The following is a 23,148-nucleotide window of genomic DNA, read 5'->3' as shown; positions in this document are numbered from 1 at the left end:
TAACTTTGAATAAAATCTGTTGAAACATGCCTGAGTAATGACTCTGTACATGAAAAAATCGTAATAAAATGGCCGCCTGGCAGCCATATTGCATCGTACCACAAAACAAATCGACGTGCATCTGTATGACATATGAAGTAATCCTTGTACCAAGTTTGAATGAAATTGCTCCAGGCATCTCTGAGATATCTGCGTGAACGGACGGACGGACGGACGGATGGACGCACGCACTGACGCACGGACGCACGCACGGACATGACCAAACCTATAAGTCCCCCCGGACGGTGTCCGTGGAAACTAATAAAACACAACAATTCGTTTATTACAATGTCATCCTGAACAACTCTCTGACCTTGTTGAGAACTGGTATTGAATGGTTTCACACCATCTTCCTCTTCTTCATTAATGACGCTTTCACTTGTAATTTCATGGTGAGGTGGAGTATTTGAAGAAATTGTTCGTTATCTGTATATAGCATTCGCTGATTTGTGATAGTATACTGTTGGTCATCATCATTTGTTTGTAGTGAGGAAATTGAAGAACACTGGGCATGGTAAGTACAATGCAATGGATATTTTTGTGTTGTAAATGCCAATTTTTGTCAGGAACGTCTCTGTATTTTAAATATGACAGCCAAAACTTACGTTGTATCTGCACTGAAGTTTTTTCTGTCAAATACATACCTGCTAATTTGACTGTGAAAGGATACCAGCCTAGAAAAATTATGTAACTCGCATACCGACATGACTTATTTAGACCCCCCATAATTACATGTATGTAGAGAATACAAGAATGAAACAACTCCCATAGTATTCATAATCAATTATATATGTATGGATGTATAAATGCATATATTAAGAAATGTTTTCATGCATAAAGATCAGTATGTGCAGGGAAAGACACTATGGGTTGCCCGATTGCCCGGGGCAAGTGAAAAAATAATACCTAGAAATCGAATTCACGAGAGCGATTTTCTGGTGAGGGAATATTATGTCATTGTCAACATTTCCATAAGATTTTTCATAAAATTGCATGAAGAGTTGAAGAAAAGAATCATGTAATCGCTTTCAATAAAATGCAGTTCAAACAATACCACCAGTTACCGCACGCTGATTTTGTATATGAAAAAGCTGTTCAGCTGGTGGAGCATGCGTTCACCAAATCAAAGTTCATTGCATTGACTGTGAGGTGTCTCACAATATGTCGATACGGTAAAGAAAGAAACACACAGCTGTTTTTGTGGTTTGTATGAACGTTTATAATGATGTAAAAATAAAGTCCAGTGGGGAAAAATCACCACAAAAAAAGGGACTTTTACTAAAACGTACTCTACTTGTCCGTGGCGACCAACCTCTCTGTTTGTGAATTTTCCCATTCTAAAATGACTGTCAAGAAGCAATTGGAGCGAGTTTGTCATCGAGAAATTCAGCTTGCTAGACACATTGAAAACCACTGACGCCTTAGGTTGATGGTTTAAATTCTATTCAGTCTGCGCATGAGCATTAAAAAGACCACCTAGGTTATTAGAAAAACATAGGATACTGGTATAGTGCAATGGTAATCCAAACTTCATAGGGCTTGTGTATGATATAAGCGCAGTAAAAACATGACAAAGAAGTATATTATTTTTCAGAAGCTTCAAAACATTCCTTTACAACTGCAGATTTTTTTCTTTCTGTATAGATAAGTTAAAACTTTTAACAGCAAAAATACCTTGAAGGTACAATTAAAATGGCTGTTATTATTTGTACATTAAGCCCCAAGAAAGTAAACATACAAACATATGAACTGTTAGAATTTTTTCTATGAATATGAAAGCCCAACTAGCTGTAAATCTTGAAATTTGTTGACCTAAAAAGGCTTCCTATTTTCTCTGGTTTTCTTTAAATTCTAACCATTTACAGGATATAGTCTTTTACAGCTTTACAAAACATAGTGAAAAATTGGACAAGTAAATTTACATTTTAACCATTATTTTGATTTCCCACCATACTACAAAGAAAACAAAGCATTTTTGTCCCAGTTGAAAACATTCAACACTATGCATTACATTGGACTACTCTGTTGTTTCCGTGAATATTCAAATGCATATATGCACAGTGTACACTGTTTTTCCTATATTTGCATGGGGTGCCATTTTACGTTTGGGCACATATTTATTATTTTTCTTGTTCAAAATTGCACATTCAGTAAACAATACTTGTGGGCAGTAAACAATAATTGTATTCCAACCCCCAAAAGAGCACATTCCCAAAAACTTGTTTTAGTTCAGAAGTAAAATCACATAAAGAATGCTAAATGATACAGCTAGTGGGGCTAATTTAATATAAATAAGCCATCCAGCACTCTTAGAAGTGCGAGGAGAACCCTATGAGAATGTCTGACATTTTCTTATGATAACATGATAATTTTCAAAATAAAGTGCGTGAAATGAAAACCCAGTGTTTTAGCTTTTGTCAAACACATAAATTATACTGCGCAAGTGGTTTTCCAATTCGGGCAAGTGAACTGAAGCCCCCACTTGCCCGAAGGGCAAGTGGATAATAAATAAGTGTCTTTCCCTGATGTGGAATAAAAATATACAAATGCAGTTTACATACATACATACATACATACATACATACATACATACATACATACATACATGTCTGTAACGTAAAAAAGGTTCATGGTCTAAAAGAAGCAAAATATTGTCTTTCCACAAGATTCACAGGTGCTCATTACAAGCATAGACCCTTTAGGGTCTATGTTACCAGTCAAATTGCTCATGCAGGACATATCATGAGAAGAAAACAGCTGAGTTGTCAGCATGAGTCAGATATGAAATAGTCATACTTGAGATGGTTGTTCTAATGATGCTGGGTGGATTGACTGTGACCACTGCACAGTAACCCTTCATTGACTGCAGTGTTCCACTTATGATTTTCAACTCTATCACATATCTTTCACTGCCAAAGAATACGTCCTCTTTTAAAAACATTGTACATATGTTTTTGAAGTTAGAAATGACAATAAACATGATGCAGTTGGTCTATGGTACACCAACACAAGCTGTGACAAAATTCAGACCAATAAAAGTGTACTCAAAGTTACTACACTTCAATAAGCAAATTTGTTGGTAAACTAAAAACCACCAAAGGTTCAGGTTAATGCAACAATCCTACCATCAAGGCAGGTTTTTGTAGGAATTCCAATGCCTCTTGTTTGGCCTCCATGGGTTTAAATGCAACCATGTCAAAAGTGGTTGCTGAAAATGGCAGGGGAACACTCTGACAATAGTACTGTACACTACTAACATGTTTTACACTGTCGGTCTACGACCATTAAGACAAAAATATACACATAGTGACATACATCGCAAAAAAAGTAAATATTCCCATCATGTATGCATCATGTTTTATTTTGTCACAGAAAATATGAAACATGACTTCAGGCCAAGAAAAAACATAGGGCCAAAGTCCCTGAAGCTACTATAGACATAGATACAAAATTCAGTATTTCCTGACTGTATGAAATTATCTCACTAAGGTCATCCTAGGGACATGTAAACCAAATATTAAAGCTGTCTGACCAGCGGTTTTGAAAAAACAAGCAACTCAACAGTTGACAGAGCTCTGCTGTGTTATGTAGAGAATAACCTTTTGTGACACATGTATTGATGAAGAAGGTGGATATCTTTGACAGCTCATTTCAGGATGGCCTGACCAAAATTGGAAAAAAATTCCGTAAAAATACAGAGTTGCATATTTCATCAGACTATATTAGTCTATAATAGCAAATAAACGAGAGTTAATTACATTCTAATTAAAGTAAACAAGACTTGCTTAAATCAAGATTTACGTCATAATAAAACAGCATATCTGTCAGGTTATAAAGAATCTTGAGCTGGTTCTCTTTTATTTTCATCCTATTAACCAAGCACATTTTAACTTTCAAATTAACATTGTAAGTAAGTTTTGTTGAATAAGTTGAGACTGTACATTCTCAGAGAAAGCACACTGAAGAGACAAATGTTTGTAACTTAAGAAGTTCAAGGTCATCAAAAGCATTATAAGGAATCATGTTACACTTTCATTGCACTGTTTACACAGATTGCATAATTGCTATAAATAGCACAAGGAATCTTACAGCCCAGCTTTACCATAAAAAACCTATCACTTTGACCACTCTTTTAATTGACCACTCTATTTTTTTCCTCAAAAAGTAATCTTATTTTATCCTTACCAAGTCAACCATAAATGGAAATTGAAACTTTCTCTATCTCTATTTATTTGACCACCCTATCATGACAAACTATTATGAGCAATTTCTTTTAGATAACAAAAATGGTGGTTCAGAATATATCAAAGTTGGGATTCAGGAAAGTTGCCTTTACATATTTAATCCTCCAAGATGGTAAGCATTTCACTATGAACTGTCAAAAAAGGTGAACTTTCTGATAATTTCACACTAAAATTATTTTGGCTTTGATGATTTCCTAATTAATTCAATTATTTAAAATCATATTAATTATTTTTTTCTGGGTGAATTGATAGGGTTTATACAGTACAAGAATTACATACAATGTAAGTCAAATGTTGACCAAAAATGACAAAAAAATTCCTTAAAAATACACATTTGCATATTTCATTACAATTTGAACAAATCTAATTTGAATTATCCCTAGGGACCTGTATACCAAATAACAAAGCTGTCTGACTAGCGGTTATGAAGAAGAAGATTTTTTACCAAAAACACCTTTTTTGGCATTAATTTGCCTATTTTCAACAATATCAAAAAATTAAACATAGGGCCAAAGTCCCTGAAGCTACTATAGACATGGATACAAAATTAAGTATTTCCTGACTGTATGAAACTATCTCACTAAGGTCATCCTACGGACAAGTAAACTAAATATTAAAGCTGTCTGACCAGCGGTTTTGAAAGAACAAGCAACTCAACAGTTGACAGAGCTCTGTTGAGTTATGTAGAGAATAACCTTTTGTGACACATGTATTGATGAAGAAGGTGGATATCTTTGATTAACATTGTGAGTTCTGTTTAATAAGTTGAGACTGTACATACTCAGAGAAAGCACACTGAAGAGACAAAGGTTTGAAACTTAAGAAGTTCAAGGTCATCAAAAGCATTATAAGGAATCATGTTACACTTTCATTGCACTGTTTACACAGATTGCATAATTGCTATAAATAGCACATGAGGAATCTTTATACAGCCCAGCTTTACCATAAAACCCTATCACTTTGACCACTCTTTTAATTGACCACTCTATTTTTTTTCCTCAAAAAGTAATTTTATTTTATCCTTACCAAGTCAACCATAAATGGAAATTAGAACTTTCTCTATCTCTATCTCTATCTCTATTGACTATTTTGAGCATTTCTTTTAGATAACATACAGGGCACAATAAATGACGGTTCAGAATATGTCAAAGTTGGGATTCAGGAAAGTTGCCTTTACATGTTTTAATCCTCCAAGATGGTAAGCATTTCACTATGAACTGTCAAAAAAGTTGAACTTTCTGATAATTCTACACTAAAATTATTTTGGCTTTGATGATTTCCTAATTAATTCAATTATTTAAAATCATATTAATTATTTTTTTCTGGGTGAATTGATAGGGTTTATACAGTACAAGAATTACATACAATGTAAGTCAAATTTTGACCAAAAATGACAAAAAAATTCCTTAAAAATACAGATTTGCATATTTCATCACAATTTGAACAAGTCTAAGTTGGGTTACCCCTAGGGACCTGTATACCAAATAACAAAGCTGTCTGACCAGCGGTTATGAAGAAGAAGATTTTTTACCAAAAACACCTTTTTTGGCATTAATTTGCCTATTTTCAACAATATCAAAAAATTAAAAAAATAGTTTCTCAAAATCGTATTTTTCATCTACACAACAAATATCAAATCAGTAAGTACTGCGGTTCTCAAGATATTTGAGTGGACGGACGCCTCACAAACGGACATACATACATACATACATACATACATACATACATACATACATACATACATACAGACTGACGACGGACGCCGGACGGATACCCATCCCAATAGCTTCTATAGACTATAGTCTATAGTAGCTAAAAAAAACAGTTTCTTAAAATCATATTTTTCATCTACACAACAAATATCAAATCAGTAAGTACTGCGGTTCTCAAGATATTTGAGTGGACAGACGCCTCACAAACGGACATACATACATACATACATACATACAGACTGACGCCGGACGCCGGACGGATACCCATCCCAATAGCTTCTATAGACTATAGTCTATAGTAGCTAATAAAGTTTGTTTCTCATCCAAGACATATTGCAAAAATGATGCAGTGACGCATTTTTTTTTCTCTCATTTTTTTTATATCTTCAACCAACAACAACACGCAACAAGCGACCTAGCGGCCGATATAGCTCCGCTGTGTTTATGTAGAGAATAACTATTTTTGACACATGTTGATGAAGAAGGTGGAAATCTTTGATAGCTCAATGCAGTGGCCAGAAAAAAGTGGCTAAAATAGCTGCAAAGATACACAATAGAAGATTTCATCATACTTTGAAAATATCACATTGGATCATCCCTAAGAACATGTCAACCAAAGCTATCTGATGAGTAGTTTTTTGGAGAATAAAATTTTCTGACCAAAAAAGGCAACAATTGCCACAAAAAATAAAATTTGCAGATTTCATCATAATTTCAAAAGATCAAATTTAGTTCATCTATAGAAACCTCTATACCAAATTTCAAAGCTATCAGATGAGTAGTTTTGGAAATACACATTTTTTGACCAAAATGGCAAAAATTGCCCCAAAAATACAAAATTGCAGATTTCATCATAATTTCAATAAATATCATTTAGTTCATCTGTAGGAACCTGTATACCAAGTTTCAAAGCTATCAGATGAGTACTTTTGGAAATACACATTTTTTGACCAAAAATGGCAAAAATTGCCCCAAAAATACAAAATTACAGATTTCATCAGAAATTCAATATGTATTACTTAGTTCATCTATAGAAACCTGTATGCCAAATTTCAAAACTATCAGACCAGTACTTTTTGAGAAATACATTTTTTGACCAAAAATCGCAAAAATTGCCTTAAAAATGTAAATTTGCATATTTCTGCACAATTTGAACAAATCTGAAATAGATCATCCCTAGGGACATATGTACCAAATATCAAAGCTATCTGACCGGTAGTTTGAAGGAAAGATTTTCAAAGATTTTTTTACCAAAAATGACAAAAATTGCCTTAAAATACAAATATGCAAATTTCACCACAATTTGAACAAATCTGTCTGAAGTCACCCTAAGTAAACTGCATATCAAATTTCAAAGCAATCAGACAAGCGGTTTCAGAGAAGAAGATTTTTTTACCAAAAACACCAAAAAATGCCCCAAAAATACAAATATGCAAATTTCACTACGATTTGAATAAACTTAAGTGAGGTCACCCCAAGTGAGCTGCATATAAAATTTCAAAGCAATTGGACTTGCGGTTTCAGAGGAGAAGGCAATTGTTGACGGACGACGACGACGACGGACGACGACGGAAAATCAACCTATTTGATAAGCTCCGTGTCACTGACAGCGGAGCTAAAAACATGAAAACAACATAGGAATGCACGCTGAGATAAATGCACAGCAGTGTTGCTTTAATATTTCTGTATAGCAACAGTTCTGCGGTTTGTTTAGTGCAGCAATGCACAGTTTTGACAGGATAACAGTGACATACATGCGTACAGTTCTGAATGGAATGTTAGTGTCAATTATTTTGTTTGTAACTTTCTGTTTTATACAGCACTGTCTCATGCACTATCGTTGCATATTTTTGTGTTTATTTTTATTTGTCATTTTATTTCCTCATGAGCAGAAAAAAAGGTTGACGCGGCGGGTTTGAATTGACACACATGAGGATAAGAAACAAACTTTTTATTTTTCTCAGTCTTTAGGCAGCGTTGACAAAATTATTACTGCAGTACAAAAAAAAGCAACCATTGCAAGAAATGTTGCAGTAGATCTTGCCAGCCAGGGTTTGCAGCTGTCTATGCTAGATCTCGTCTGCCATTGACAACCAAGATACTATGCACGTGCATTGTCAAACATCAGTGGGTAATTACAACCATGACTGGGCACAAATACCTCCACAGTTGGCGTAATAACGAACTGTTTATGGCCTTACTGAAATGCATGATGCTAGATGCAAGTTTTGGGTATCACACTAAATCTATGAGAGGTTTTAGACAGTGCTAATTTATGTGCCGTCATCTTTGGATCTAAAACATTGGCTTGGTGATAATTGTTCAATAAAACAAAGTTGAATAGATGCACAATATCTAAATTGTAACAGCCCTGTAATAAGCCTACAGTAACTTGTGAAAAACCTTACTGAGAGTAAACTGGCATATTTCGTTGAAAGTTCAATGCACAAAAAAAATTGATGTCATTTCAAGAATCCCTGGCTTCAATAAATAGTGCTGTTCTAATTCTGCAAATATCATCAATAACTTGATAAATTGACCATTGTCAGAGATCCCTACACAAAGCATTTGGGAGTACCCGTACATGTGTGTGTCAATGGGTCTGCTCTCCATTAAAAAGTACCACAAAAGTTCTATGCCAAAGAAGTCACATGATAACAGTACAAGCAAAACCAGTTAACATATACAAATGCATATGGAAATATATGTATTTCTATTTGAATCTGTTCACAAAGTTCAAATTCCTGGTTTCATCCACTCTGCATAAATAAGAAATTTATTCCTGGCGAATGTGATTACAACTATTTGTTAACAATAACACAGACAGTTGTTTGCATCAGAAACACATACAATCTATATTAACCCTTTTCCTGCCAAGTTGGTGAAAATCCGCTTGAAATTCGGTGTAGCCAGAATCTAAGCACTGGTGACCGTTATTCTCCCAACCCGGTGGAAATCGGGCCCTTTTTGGGTACCCCTTTTCCTGCCAAGTCGACGGCACTACGTTTTGCTATCCCCTGTGCGTTTAGGGGTCATCCGAGGAGAGGTTTTCTGACAAGGAACGCCTTTTCCCCTCGAAATGGGTTCGCAGGGAGTCGATAGACAGGGAAAGGTGCAGAAACCTGTCTGCCAGTCCCCCACACCCGAGGGGGGCTGGGTTTTTTTTACCGCTTTTTAGCGGACTTGGCAGGATAGCATGGTGACTTTTTCTGGCGGAGTTGGACGTACTTGGCTGCCTGGCACTATACATGTAGAGATTGCTGCCGAACTTGACCAACTCGGCAATGCTAATCTAGAAGGCTACCTCTTGCAAACGACTTGGCAGATGGTGCCGATGGTGCGAGACGAAAGTCACTTATTCACTAGTGCGTGACTGAAAATGAGAACGTATTTTGACGGGACGGCTCGACTTGTTTCCTCCGATGGAACGGATATGAACGACTCGGAAATACCATTACAAATGGTGTCCGACATACTAAGCTGGGCTTCAGCTCTGCAAGTTCAAGCCAGGCAATGTCCTTCACCGCCTTGGCCGTGCATTCAATGGACGTAGCTTTGGATTTTTTATTTATTCCATCGTCCGAAGTATTGGCTCTGGTTTGCAGGCAAACGTATCCTCTTGCCGACGCACTGGTAACTACGTACGCTGTTTGCGTACAGAGAATTCAAAAGGTGACATAAGGTCAATATGCTGTACGGGGATACCGCCTGCACTTAGCAGGGACTGCTTTTGTTATGCAAACCAGCTAGCAGTACAATATGGCTGCCAGGCATGTGGACACGTCGATGGCTAGAACAATGGAAGCATATTGCGTTGTACCCATGCATCGCAAAAGTGAGACTGACGACTTGGGTGTAGTGACTGGTTATCACTGGTTAGCTGCAGCCCAATCCATGTAGGTACAAACCCGTACCTGACTGAGGACCACTCGATTAAGTCGTAATGAACGGTAACACTCGTAAGCCAACTCCCAAATGAGCTGGCCAAATTACGTGGAGCTGTGCTTCAATGGCTTAGCCATGTCGTTAATACAACGGCAAAAACGTAGTTTTTGTGCTACACTGCCAAGTCGTTTAAGGTACGTATTCAATTGACCCTACCCTGGGGAAACAGGACAGGTTGCCGGTGCTGGCCGCACCCCTAGCACGACCCCCAGGGTCTCTGACTAACAGACGAGTGAGGTGATGTTTGTGCCTAGCGGACGTGCGCAATACTGAAGGAGTTTATTTCAGAAAAAATAAACATGAAACGGCAATAAAATGACGCACTCCCAGGGGCAAACAAAGCCGGTGACCTCAATTTTTTTCTGCAGTAACCCTTGAGCTCCTTCCCCTGTCAACGGGCATGTAGAAATTATCGAAGTCTAACACGTATAAGTACGGCTAAAACTACCCTGAAAATGGGCGATTTCTGCCAAAATGCCTGGCAGGATAACATGCAGGAGAGCCAATCTTTAGCAGGCACATATTATGGGGCGGTTTTCTACTGACTTGGCAGGATAACGGACAAGGGCGCTTGGCAGGAAAAGGGTTAAACTTCAAGATGAGAATTAAATGATACACTACTGAGATAATATGCAGTATGCGGTGGTCGTCATGTCCAATGAGCATACTGCAAACCCTCAAAAAACTCACCACGTTTATTACATACATCTCCCCTTACAACATATTGTCAAAAGACAGTGGACTTACAACACTTATATAACTACATTACAAAGATTTTCATAGAGACAATAAAATAAATGCTTGTGTCGACATCGTGGAGTTCCAACTAGACTAAGACAAAAGAGCTTTACACCATATACATATTCATCACTTGGTGACACAAGCCACAATCCAAGGAATTCTCGTACGCAACGAATAGATAGTAATTATATGCTAACCTTCGAAACGCGTATAATGTTCATGTATTGTTGGCACTAATTGCACACAATCACAGTGAAACAGTGCTTTACACTACATTAGGTCTGTTCATGGGTGTGCATGGAGTTTGTTCTCATCAACAATGTATTAAACCTACATGTATGTGGAAGCTACATACTGGTACACATGTGTGACTTGTAGATCTCTTGAAGATGCTACTGCCCTCAGGAGAGTGAAATCCCATACATCTTACTTTTTTGCCTCTTTCCCAAATTGTGACAATACGAACAGCAAATTCAAGGCAACTTTGTACTTCATTTTCAATTAATTTATGTTGCTAATGTTTCAGAATGAAAGATTTATTTATATTGATCATTTTCTGTACTCTGTTCATTCATCTACTATACTATCTTCCATTTCAGTAGCTAGACACACAAATTCTAAATCCTGTCACTTACTTCAACAGATGTAGCAATGTGCAACATTCCACTGCCATCGGTTGTAACAACTTCAACGTCGCTTTGTGCAGTGACAGGCTGGCCGCATACAACAAACCTGCGTTGAGTTGCCTCTCTCAAGCTGCAATGAAATAAGAAACAAGTATGAATACATAAAACTAGCTATCGGTTTAAAATTCATAAGTGGCTTGAATGAGTCAGTAGCTGTAACTTTAATGATCTTTCACTAATTTTAATACGTAAACTACAGTTTCTTGTTCTACTTCTAAAATCATGTTGAGATACACACCATACAGCTTGTCAACTCAGCCTGTACATGTGTACACTGAATTGTTATTGTTGACAACTAAATTCTGGTGTGGACTAAAATTCAAATGTAAGCAATACCTGTGCAATTTACACATATATTCACTCTGTGTTGACAAACTAGATAGTTGGCGTTTTAACATGCTTTGTGGAGTAGAACAAAAAAGTGTCAATGACATTGAAGCAAAATTAAAAAATGGTCGAAAATCATCAGGAGTTACAGATGATATACTGGGCAACAGCTGGATTTCATTTTTACTGTTAACATTGTGAGGGATCACTTACCATACGCCCGTTCGAAATATTTTTGTCGAGTTTGTTGAATGCTGAGAAGAACGTGACCTAGTTCTCTTCAGAACTGAGAGTGTGAGACCGAGGACAAGGAAATTTGAGTTTCCCCTGTTGTAGGTTCATGGCATTTCGCCCTTCATGCCTCACCGGTATACTCACCAAAACTCACAAACCACCTTGCCCATTGTCTGAATGCCTTTGTTTTACAAAACCAACACAATTTTTCAAAGCAATATTTCTTATCAAAGACGACATGAAAACCCCCTCATGATATATACGTACATTCAAAAAGCAGAGAATCTAAAGTTTAGTATGGTAGCAATAGTTTACTAATAGTTTACTCAACGGATAAACGCATACACATTTGGGAGGAAAACCTCTGCTTTGGCTTTAACAATAAAAATTAATGTGGCGGTAAGTCAAAAGCTTGATACTACTTTGTAAAATTTAATATCTCATCTGAAACTAGAGTATATGTAGGAAAAAACTGCAATTTTGTTTGCATTATCTATTCTCTTTCTTAAATGGTAGGGGTTGAAAGACTGATATTCAAAAAGTGATAAAAATCATAAGTAAAATTGAATTCACTCTCAGTTAAAATGTAAAGACTTTATTACTTAACAAATTTGTTCAAATTGTTGTTTTGTTATATAGTACTTACAGAATATGATGTGAAATTTTAAAGGGATTGGACTCAGCAAGGATGGAGTTAAATTTTCTTAAAATTTTGAAAATATAGAAAAAAAAAGCAATCAAGGTAATAGGTTGATTCGCATAAATTTGCATACTTTTACACTTTTTTCTCACCGAACTTATAATAGCTTGTCATGTGAGAAGGTGAACCGCACTAATATTATTATCTTCATGATAATTGAACAAATATTTGCAAAAAAGTCATTTTTAGCAAAATACACTGTGCTATGTGCAACGCCACCTTAAACGACGACTAGGAATTTATTTCTGAGTGACTTAGCAATCTATATAGGAAACAGCTCATTTAACCCTTTGAATGCCAAAGTCTATTTTTGTCACCTTTATAAAATATACAATAGTCAATTTTTTTCTGATTTTTGCCAAAATTTTGATAAAAAAACTGTAGCCAATGAAATGTGATATCCATTTGGTCCAAAATTTTGATAAAATTTACTGAAAAGTTCACAAAAATTGGTAAAATTTTGCATTAAAATTTTGATGGGAAAAATTACAGAAGTCAAAGGGTTACAAAGCATCAGTCAAATGGTCCTGATGTCAATGAATAAATGTCACTAACTAAGAAACAAATCTGAATGTCACTACAATTTGAAATAAAGTAATCGTAATTTTCCTCCTTGGGTGACTTTAGCTATCAAGTTTGACATAAAGACATGAATTTCAAATAAACCAAGGTACTGTCCAAGTCTCTGCTTGTAATTTTTGTGAGTAGATTAGCTTTATCCTGCCAAGTTCAAAAGTCACCATCAGGTCATGTTGGTTACCACATGAAGCATTTTAACAAAGTCCAAACATGATTTGACTGATTTGAAGGCCCCTGGAAACCTAGATACTGAAAATATTATTTTCACTGACAAAACCTGATATGCCATACACCACCGCACCACAACACACTACACCACATCATACCATACCATACCATACCATACCAAGTACATGTAGAGGAAACTATGTAGTGGGGTATTTTGCTCCATACAACTTTTTACTAAATTGGCAAATGATGAAGTGATAGGCCTGGCTGATACAGGGTTCAAGGTAACTGAATATGTGAAGTCAAGCGCACAAAGCTGGACATAAATCTGTTGTGATACACAAATTATGACGCTCTTCTTAATATATTAATATTATATAGGGCTAAGCCCTTGATGTCATGCCAGGGGTTAAGATTAAAAATGTTATTTGTATTGATTCATGATTAGTAATAATAAAGGATAAAATAGAATTGTTTAGTTGGACATAAATTGATAATTGTACCATGATAACTACCTACTGTATTAAACAAGGGACGTATTGTGCCATCATTATCGTTGCAATAGTGACTGCACTGCCCAATTTCCAATTGCAAGCTGAAAACTAGTGTTCCATCTAAAAAAGGCCGATTTTTGCATTTAGTTATTGACACAGAGGGCGCTTTTCTAAAATTCAATCTGAGCATTCTTTGCGTATGTCCTCATTCATATGCATGACAGTTTTCTCTCTTTTCTATTTGTAGGCGTGATAGTAATGATAGTTTGTGTCAGTGACAATGTGGATGATAATACTTACTGGCTAATAAAAGATATATTTTATCAATGGCATATAATAAAATAACACTCATATTTCATATTTGTTTATTTATGAGGACTCAAATAAATCAAAGTGAGACTTGAGTGGACACCGTGGGTCATCAGAATGTATTAGGGAGATGGTGCAGTGGCAAAGAATGTGAAATTTTCAGAAGAGTTACTTTTCAGAATGTGCTTAGGAATACAATTCAGAATAAAATTCAGACACTCACTATGTGAGATAATATTCTGTATATTCCAGAAGAGTCCTTTCAGAATGTGCTTTGGAATACAATTCAGAATAATATTCAGACACTCACTATGTGAGATAATATTCTGTATAGAAGTAACAAGTCATTGACATTGACATAGTCCCCACTTGTAATAGGAGTATTAGTCTTGATGGGGCAGGGAAATGAGGTCATTAAGAAGTATCACTGGAGTGTATATGTTCAGATCTATGGACACATAGGTCGATGTCATTGTTCCCATTTTGAAACAAGAGGCATGTCTAAGTTATGGTTCTAAATCGGGAAAAAAGATCAGACCTCTAGCTGTATTGGCCAGCCAAGAAATAAATATGTGCATAATAAATGAGGTACAAGATGTGACATCTTAAGGTCTACTATCCTATCAAAATTGAAGCGTAAAGAACTTGTGGTTACTGAGTTATGCATATATATGCATATTCAAGGTCAAAGGTCATCAAGGTCACGTGACATTTTGAAAAAAAAACCCATTGTATTGCTAATTAATCCATATATGCCAAAATTCAGACCTCTAGCTCTATTGGCTTGCCCACAATTATATATGGGCATAATTAACGAGGTAAAGCATCCTACTAAATATAAAGGACATAGCACTTGTGGTTACTTATTTATTGACATAATTGTGTATTTTACGTAAAAGGTTATCGAGGTCACATGACATTTTGTCAAAAAATTTCTATCCTATAGTCTGTCCCTATATACTAAAAATCATACATTTACCTCTATTGGCTTGCTCAAAATTAGATATGCACATAATTAATGAGGTACAATATGTGGCATCATAAGGTGTCCCATCATACCAAATATGAAGGGTGTAGCACTTGTGGTTCCTGAGTTATGGACAAATATGTATATTTGAGGTCAAAGGTCACCGAGGTCACGTGACATTTTGTCAAAAAATTGTATTGCTAAGTTATCCCTACATACCAAAAATCAGACCTCTTGCTCTATTAGCTCGCTCAAAATTAGATATGTGCATAATTAATGAGGTACAATATGTGGCGTCATAAGGTGTCCCATCATACCAAATATGAAGGGTGTAGCACTTGTGGTTACTGAGTTATGGACAAATATGTATATTTGAGGTCAAAGGTCACCGAGGTCACATGACATTTTGTCAAAAAAATTGTATCGCTAAGTTATCCCTATATACCAAAAATCAGACCTCTAGCTCTATTGGCTCGCTCAAAATTAGATATGTGCATAATTAATGAGGTACAATATGTGGCGTCATAAGGTGTCCCATCATACCAAATATGAAGGGTGTAGCACTTGTGGTTACTGAGTTTTGGACAAACATGTATATTTGAGGTCAAAGGTCACCGAGGTCACGTGACATTTTGTCAAAATAATTGTATTGCTAAGTTATCCATATATACCAAAAACCAGACCTCTAGCTCTATTGGCTCGCTCAAAATTAGATATGTGCATAATTAATGAGGTACAATATGTGGCGTCATAAGGTGTCCCATCATACCAAATATGAAGAGTGTAGCACTTGTGGTTACTGAGTTATGCACAAATATGTATATTTGAGGTCAAAGGTAATTGAGGTCACGTGACATTTTGTCAAAAAAAAGCATTGCTAAGTTATCCGTACATACCAAAAATCAGACCTCTGGCTCTATTGGCTCGCTCAAAATTAGATATGCACATAATTAATGAGGTACAATATGTGGCGTCATAAGGTGTCCCATCATACCAAATATGAAGGGTGTAGCATTAGTGATTACTGAGTTATGGACAAATATGTATATTTGAGGTCAAAGGTCACCAAGGTCACATGACATTTTGTCAAAAAAATTGTATTGCTAAGTTATCCATATATACCAAAAATCAGACCTCTAGCTCTATTGGCTTGCTCAAAATTAGATATGTACATAATTAATGAGGTACAATATGTGGCATCATAGGGTGTCCCATCATACCATATATGAAAGGTTTAGCACTTGTGGTTACCGAGTTATGGACAAATATGTATATTTGAGGTCAAAGGTCACGTGACATTTTGTCAAAGCGTCTGAGATATCTGCGTGAACGGATGGACTCACATGGATGGACTGACGGACTGACATGACCCAATCTATGAGCCCCCTGGACTTTATCTGTGGGGACTAAAAACTGTGTCACTGCATCCTTTTTGCAATATGAATACGATGAGAAACTAAATTTTTATTTTTCTTGGCCTTATACATGGGAGTCTATGGACTGCCTTATACATGGGAGTCTATGGACTGCCTTATACATGGGAGTCTATGGACTGCCTTATACATGGGAGTCTATGGACTTCCTTATACATGGGAGTCTATGGACTGCCTTAAACATGGGAGTCTATGGATTGCCTTATACATGGGAGTCTATGGATTGCCTTATACATGGGAGTCTATGGACTTCCTTATACATGGGAGTCTATGGACTGCCTTATACATGGGAGTCTATGGACTGCCTTACACATGGGAGTCTATGGATTGCCTTATACATGGGAGTCTATGGATTGCCTTATACATGGGAGTCTATGGATTGCCTTATACCGTACATGGGAGTCTATGGATTGCCTTATACAGGGGAGTCTATGGAGGCGAAAACTAAAAAGTCCTCTAACACGGCCAAATTTGATCACATTGTGAAACAAATCAACGTGCATCTGTATGAGGTAGAGTACTATCCTTTTACCAAGTTTGAACGAAATCGCTCAGGGCGTCTCTGAGATATCTGCGTGAACGAAAAAGTCATAAAATATGCAAATGAGCAATTAATTAATAAGCCACACCCACCAAAATCTAATCAGATCTAAGTCTCATCATGATAATACCAAATACCAAATTGCATGACATTGGACCTAAGGGTTCTTAAGTTATGAGTGGAACAAAATCTGTCTACGGACGGACGGACGGACGGACGGACGGACAGACGGACACACACACAGACATTGTGGCGACATAGGACACCTTTGGTGCTTCGCACCACGGTGTCCAAAAATGGCGGCCAGTTAAGTCGCGTACACTTCCGGTTACTCGCATAGTACATTATGAATCTGCGCATGCGTAGTCAGTAAGCCACTGGCGTGACTATTATATTTTGAATTTTGTGGCAGACATGATTTTAGAATGGAAATGTAAGTATCATGACAAAATGGCTACCTAGTACATGTACAGTGTAGCCATACTAGGTCTTGTTGCAATAAAATTCAAATTACATTTGTACCGGTATAGCATAGGCTATGTCCTTGCATCAACTCTGAAAGAGACTGGTTTAATGTAGGTTCTTGCATGTCAGAGTTATGGATAGATATTAAAAATACCATCACAGCACTGAATCATGATATTATGGTGTACTGTGAAAAAAATCCAGGTGCATGTGACATAGAGTTATGCGATTGTATCAACTTTGAAAGAAATCTGTTTTCACCTCTGTTACAGCGCTAGACATCGAAAAATTGAAATGATATGGATGTCTGGAGGTCATAATGGACTGTATCGTGATACAAATCAATGTGTATACCAGTATACATGTATATGCCATTGGTGATGTCTTTATACCAACTTTGAATGACAAAGTTCATTCAGGGCATGTCAGAGAAAAGTGTTAGAATTTGGACAGATGGATGGATGGAAGGATACAACCAAAAATCATAAACTCCGCTGACTTTTGTCTCCAGGGACCATAAAGCAGGGCAGTACAGTGTAACCTGGCATGATGTCAGGGTAGAAAACTGGCAAAAATTTCATGTAGACAAACTGTAGGGACCGCTGGGGGAAGCCAAAATTCAAACAACCTACTTCATGCCCTATTTGTATGTCTAAATCTGTTTTTTCCTACATGAACTGCCCCTATCTAGATACCTACTTGGTCAACACAAGGTTATTTGTGTCAAGTGCAGCAACTTCAATTATATCACATAACAAATGGTCCAAGGTCGCTTCCCGTAGTTCTCCATTTCTGTATGCATCAAGAACATACATCCATCTGAACAAAGCAGGCCTGTACTTAATGTTTTTAGTCTTTTGCACATCTGGTATATCCTGAAAATGGAACACAGTATCATAGGTTTCTTTTTTAATTGCAAAAATTATCCTCTGATTCTGTGTGATGTTTTGATGTGACTGCATCAGAATCATTTCAAACAAATACTAAATGCTACTTAACAGGCTTCTGTGTCATGGATGTTTGATCACAACATTGAAAGCATTCGTATCAAGGTGTTTGACGACTGTCCTTTGGCAAAGAAGTCTTGAAACAAAATGGCGGTCTGGTATACGTGTTATGGTCTGATAGACGTCTTAGTCTGGTATATGTCTTTATATTGTCTGGTATATGTTTTATACTGGGTAACAAAATGACAGCCTGGTATATGTTTTATACTGGGTAATAAAATGACAGCCTGGTATATGTTTTATACTGGGTAACAAAATGACAGTCTGATATATGTTTTATACTGGGTAACAAAATGACAGCCTGGTATATGTTTTATACTGGGTAACAAAATGACAGCCTGGTATATGTTTTATACTGGGTAACAAAATGACAGCCTGGTATATGTTTTATACTGGGTAACAAAATGACAGCCTGGTATATGTTTATACTGGGTAACAAAATGACAGTCTGGTATATGTTTTATACTGGGTAACAAAATGACAGCCTGGTATATGTTTTATACTGGATAAAAAATGGACAAGGACATATGCATACCGCTAATATAAGTGCTACCAATTTATGTCCTAATACCAAAAACTAAACTTTGAGGAGACAAGAGCCTTTGTCAAGCAATCCAAAAGTCAAAAATGGGAAAATGTATTTTGAAGGGTATTCAAGTCTACTCACAGATGAACAAGCAGCCTTGTATAGACTGGCAATCCCGGTTTTGCTTGTGTTGTATTTGTCAGCAAACTGGGTCAACATGGTTGGGAAGGCATCTTCCTGTAAGCTTTCCGTAACTATTGATTAAGAGAAGAATTTTTATTGAATACAAATTTTTATTAAGAAACATAATACAGGGTGCTACAGTTGCAAATAGTAATTTATAGGATGAAAATATTAGTAACAATAGTTCATCAGAAAGAAAAAGTATCAATACAAAGCATTACATGTATATCTAAATGTCAGTAGGACAATATCTGAATCCGATATAAACCTGGGATAGGATTGTTAACATACATGTGCTAAATGTTACCAAAAATAATTTTTCTGAGGTTGCCAAGGACAACAGTTATAGAAAGTTTCTTTTTTTTTGGTTTCATTAAAACTGTTGATCAAAATCCTTGCACTCTATTTTATCACTCACTTCATCATTTTTCTTAACAATTCATCATGATGGATCATGTTACTCACAAATACATCAAAAATATCAAGTCACTGCCAATGACACAGTCCCTGCCTGTAATTAGGGTGCTTTGATTGGGTATAACTGAATGGAAGAAAATATAATTCACCAATTGGAATGTTTCTAGTCACAATCCATAACCTGGTGATTAAATTGGATTTTATTTGTATTGCAACCAAATTGCACAATTATATCACTTCAAGTATATTATACAGCATGGAGTTGTTTCTTGGAATGTCTGCATAATGCTTTTGGAGGGACAAAAATTAAAACAATACAATTGTCAATAGGCAATCATATTGGATTATCAAGAAACAAATGATGTGCATCTACATGTTATTGCACTATGTCCTTGTGGAAAGTTAGAACGAAATCAGTCACGGATCATATGTCAGAGTGATAGCTCAAAACGGAAAAAAAAAAATTAAAAATGTCCACAAGTAATGTGAATAGGTATACAATAAATGATCAGCATGTGCACTGAACACAATCATAACCCTAATCACACTCTTCTCAGTCTCTGATAGAGGGACCGTGCACTGATCAAAGCATAGAGGTCGAAGTGAAATAATCAAACTTGCTAGTATGACTTATTTGAAACAATGCATCATAAGTAAGAGCACCACTTGTGCTCTTCCATCACCAAGGCACACTACAACACTATAACCGAATGGAAGAGAATATAATTCACCAATTGTAATGTTTCTAGTCACAATCCATAACCTGGTGAGTCCATAACCTATAGTATGAGAGAATTCCTCCTGATTTGGAGAAAACTCCCTCATCAAAGAGACCACCTCAAAATGTTACATAATATGTATTTGATACAGCTGTCCTCACCACCTGACCTCAATTGACCTGAACATACCATTATCAAATGAGGGGATTAAGAACCAAATTTGTTTTGCATGAGTCAAATCACATACATGTAAGGATTTTCATGTTGTTTAATGAACTTGTACCAGTACATGAGGCAATATTTGGAGAGATCCAGGAACTTAAGGGAAATGAGTTGCAAAATAAATGAATTACAAATGAAACTTCTGTGTTGGGATGGAGTGAAGTATGTAGTGAAAAATACAATCGATTGCAAACATTTCAATGATCACCATCAGTGTGAAAACAAATCTACAAACATGAGTTTAACAAAGAAAATTGTACAACTTCAGGTACAAATTACCCTGTTGAAATGTTTCTAGCATTTTGTCATGAGAAATGAGGTAAAAATGATTGTTGTATCACCTTGAAAAGTGAATTTCAGTATTTACTTGCACTGATTTGTAGAGTTTCTGGGATTTGTACTACTACAAGCCTGTGTCCATTTTAGTTAAGGCATCATGCTGACATCATAGATTGTTTTTCAGTTTTAACAGCAGCTTTTATTCATTCATTGTGCAGTCAACAGACCAACACACTAAATAAACCACAGGGTACTGCAGGCATTATTCCTCTAGTTATGAACATGATCAATAAATGTCATGTGTTAAACTTTTTTTCATTATACAAGCCTTACCCCTGTCGAGTGTGTGTTAATTACTTTACCCTACCTATCTCTCGAGTCTGTATAGTATTTCAAAGAAAATAGTACATATCTGTTAATTGCCCTCCCTAATCCTCATCATTAATTTGTTCCACAGGTAAGGCTTGTATAATGAAACAAAGTTTCATACATGGCATTTATTGATCATATTCATACCTTCCAGACGAAGAATGCCTGTAGTACCCTATAAATTGCACCAAATTATAGAACCTATTAGGTTAGTTTTCCAACTTTATGTTGGTTACTGCCAACAATTCGAAGTTAACACTAAAACCAAAGAGATACAGTGAATATATTATAATCATGGATGTAAAAAATAGATAATCGATTCGGTACATAATAATTAAAAATCAGAACAAAGGTATTACCTGAACTGAAGTATTAGCAATGACAGAGTAAAGTCTGCAAATTGACAATGTTCAGTAACATGGGTTTCATTTGTTGTCGTGTGTTGGTAAAAGATCGTCCATGCATCGTAAAGTGTTCGTTTAGTGTTTCTTGACCGTCAGTTTAGGCTCCTGAACACTCATTTCCCTTGCCCGCCACCCATCCCTATCGACAACGGTACATGTATGGATCAAAAGATGCTCGTCATATTACAAACTGAACCAAGTGGACTGATGAAGAAAAAAAAGTGTTGATAAATAACATATACAAGCGACGTGTATCAGCGGTTTTCACCATAAATAATACTTACTGCGACAGGACAGCAGTTGTATATACTGTGGTATTTTAATACCACGTTGGCAAAGCAAGTCATCAGTCTTTGTGGTTGTAGGATACGCAGGCAAATCGTCCATTTCAACATTTCCAGGGTGGTCAAGCAACCAATTGCATATTACATCTTCAAAAGTCAAATCACCCTTCCATTGATGACTCCTAGTTATTGGATAGGGCCTGAAGCCAACTCGTAGCATGTGACACTGCTCCCATTTAGACGCGGGAGGAAAATCTATGTGCGTATGTCGTGTGCGGCCACATCTTTCGGCTTGTTTACACCTACCCAGCTTATAATCTTGGCACTCGGCAGTCAGGCACTCATCAGTGCCACCTTCAACACCAAGTCTCGAGACAACATCCATATGCTGATTATCCATTTTGGCTGCTGCTTTGCGGTTACGAACAGAAAACATCAACGAGGGACAGTGGCTGTGGTTCCTGGGGTATTCTTACGCAATTTACACGTAAAATGGGTGTCTCGATTTCTGAGCGCATTTTAAATTTTGCCGCTAGCTGTGCCACTACCTTTCGCTAGGGAGAATTACTATTAATAGTAACGAGACCCAGATTCGACTGTGTGTACTACGACAGAGTAGTTGTATGTCGTCACCGATTGAGTACCATCATATTTATAAAAAAAATTAACTTAATGGTGAGCAATCTTTCAGATATGAGAGGATAAAAAGTGTCTAATAATAATGAGTAACTTAACTATGAATTTTCAGTACAAAGATTCAAGAGGGCGCTGTTTACGTGCAAGCGCTATGCACTCGCATTCCGATACAAGTTGTGCCCGAAGTATGCAGAGTACTTTTATTTGCCCCACCCCGGGGGTACTCCCATAAAGAAAGGTGTGCGGGTATTTGCCGCCCGAATAGGTCACTTTTTCACGAAAACCCCAAAACATGGGTGGATTTTTCATCCGTAAAAACCCTATTAAGCATGGGTTGACAACAAAGCAAACGTCTCCGATCAGCTAAGGGACTGGTCAGTTTCTTCGGCGGGGGGGGGGGGGCGGTGGATTATTTTTTGCCGACGTCAAAAAGTGGCTGACCCCCCCTATTCCAAATTTTGAAAACAGGGTGACCCCCCTATTCCAAATTTTGAAAACAGAGTGACCCCCCCCCCCGC

At 36.7% G+C, this 23,148-nt stretch overlaps 1 protein-coding gene across 1 annotated transcript in view; it reads right to left on the bottom strand.

Moving 5' to 3' along the window:
• LOC139150823 (uncharacterized) overlaps positions 1-22,575 on the bottom strand; it is a 30,771-nt gene extending 8,196 nt beyond the window's left edge. Inside the window, exons 1-4 of the mRNA XM_070723226.1 lie at positions 21,995-22,575; positions 19,259-19,371; positions 18,284-18,459; positions 11,317-11,437 (exon numbers count right to left, since the gene is read on the bottom strand). Coding sequence (XP_070579327.1) covers positions 11,317-11,437; positions 18,284-18,459; positions 19,259-19,371; positions 21,995-22,430 — 846 coding nt within the window. The 5' untranslated portion in view covers positions 22,431-22,575. The remainder of the gene's footprint in view (positions 1-11,316; positions 11,438-18,283; positions 18,460-19,258; positions 19,372-21,994) is intronic.
• Between the last annotated feature and the right edge of the window lie 573 nt (positions 22,576-23,148).

Source organism: Ptychodera flava, chromosome 15, assembly GCF_041260155.1.
Source record: "Ptychodera flava strain L36383 chromosome 15, AS_Pfla_20210202, whole genome shotgun sequence".
NCBI lineage: Eukaryota > Metazoa > Hemichordata > Enteropneusta > Ptychoderidae > Ptychodera > Ptychodera flava.
Note: the sequence above shows the minus strand (reverse complement) of the source record. Positions and strands in the feature narration are given on the sequence as shown.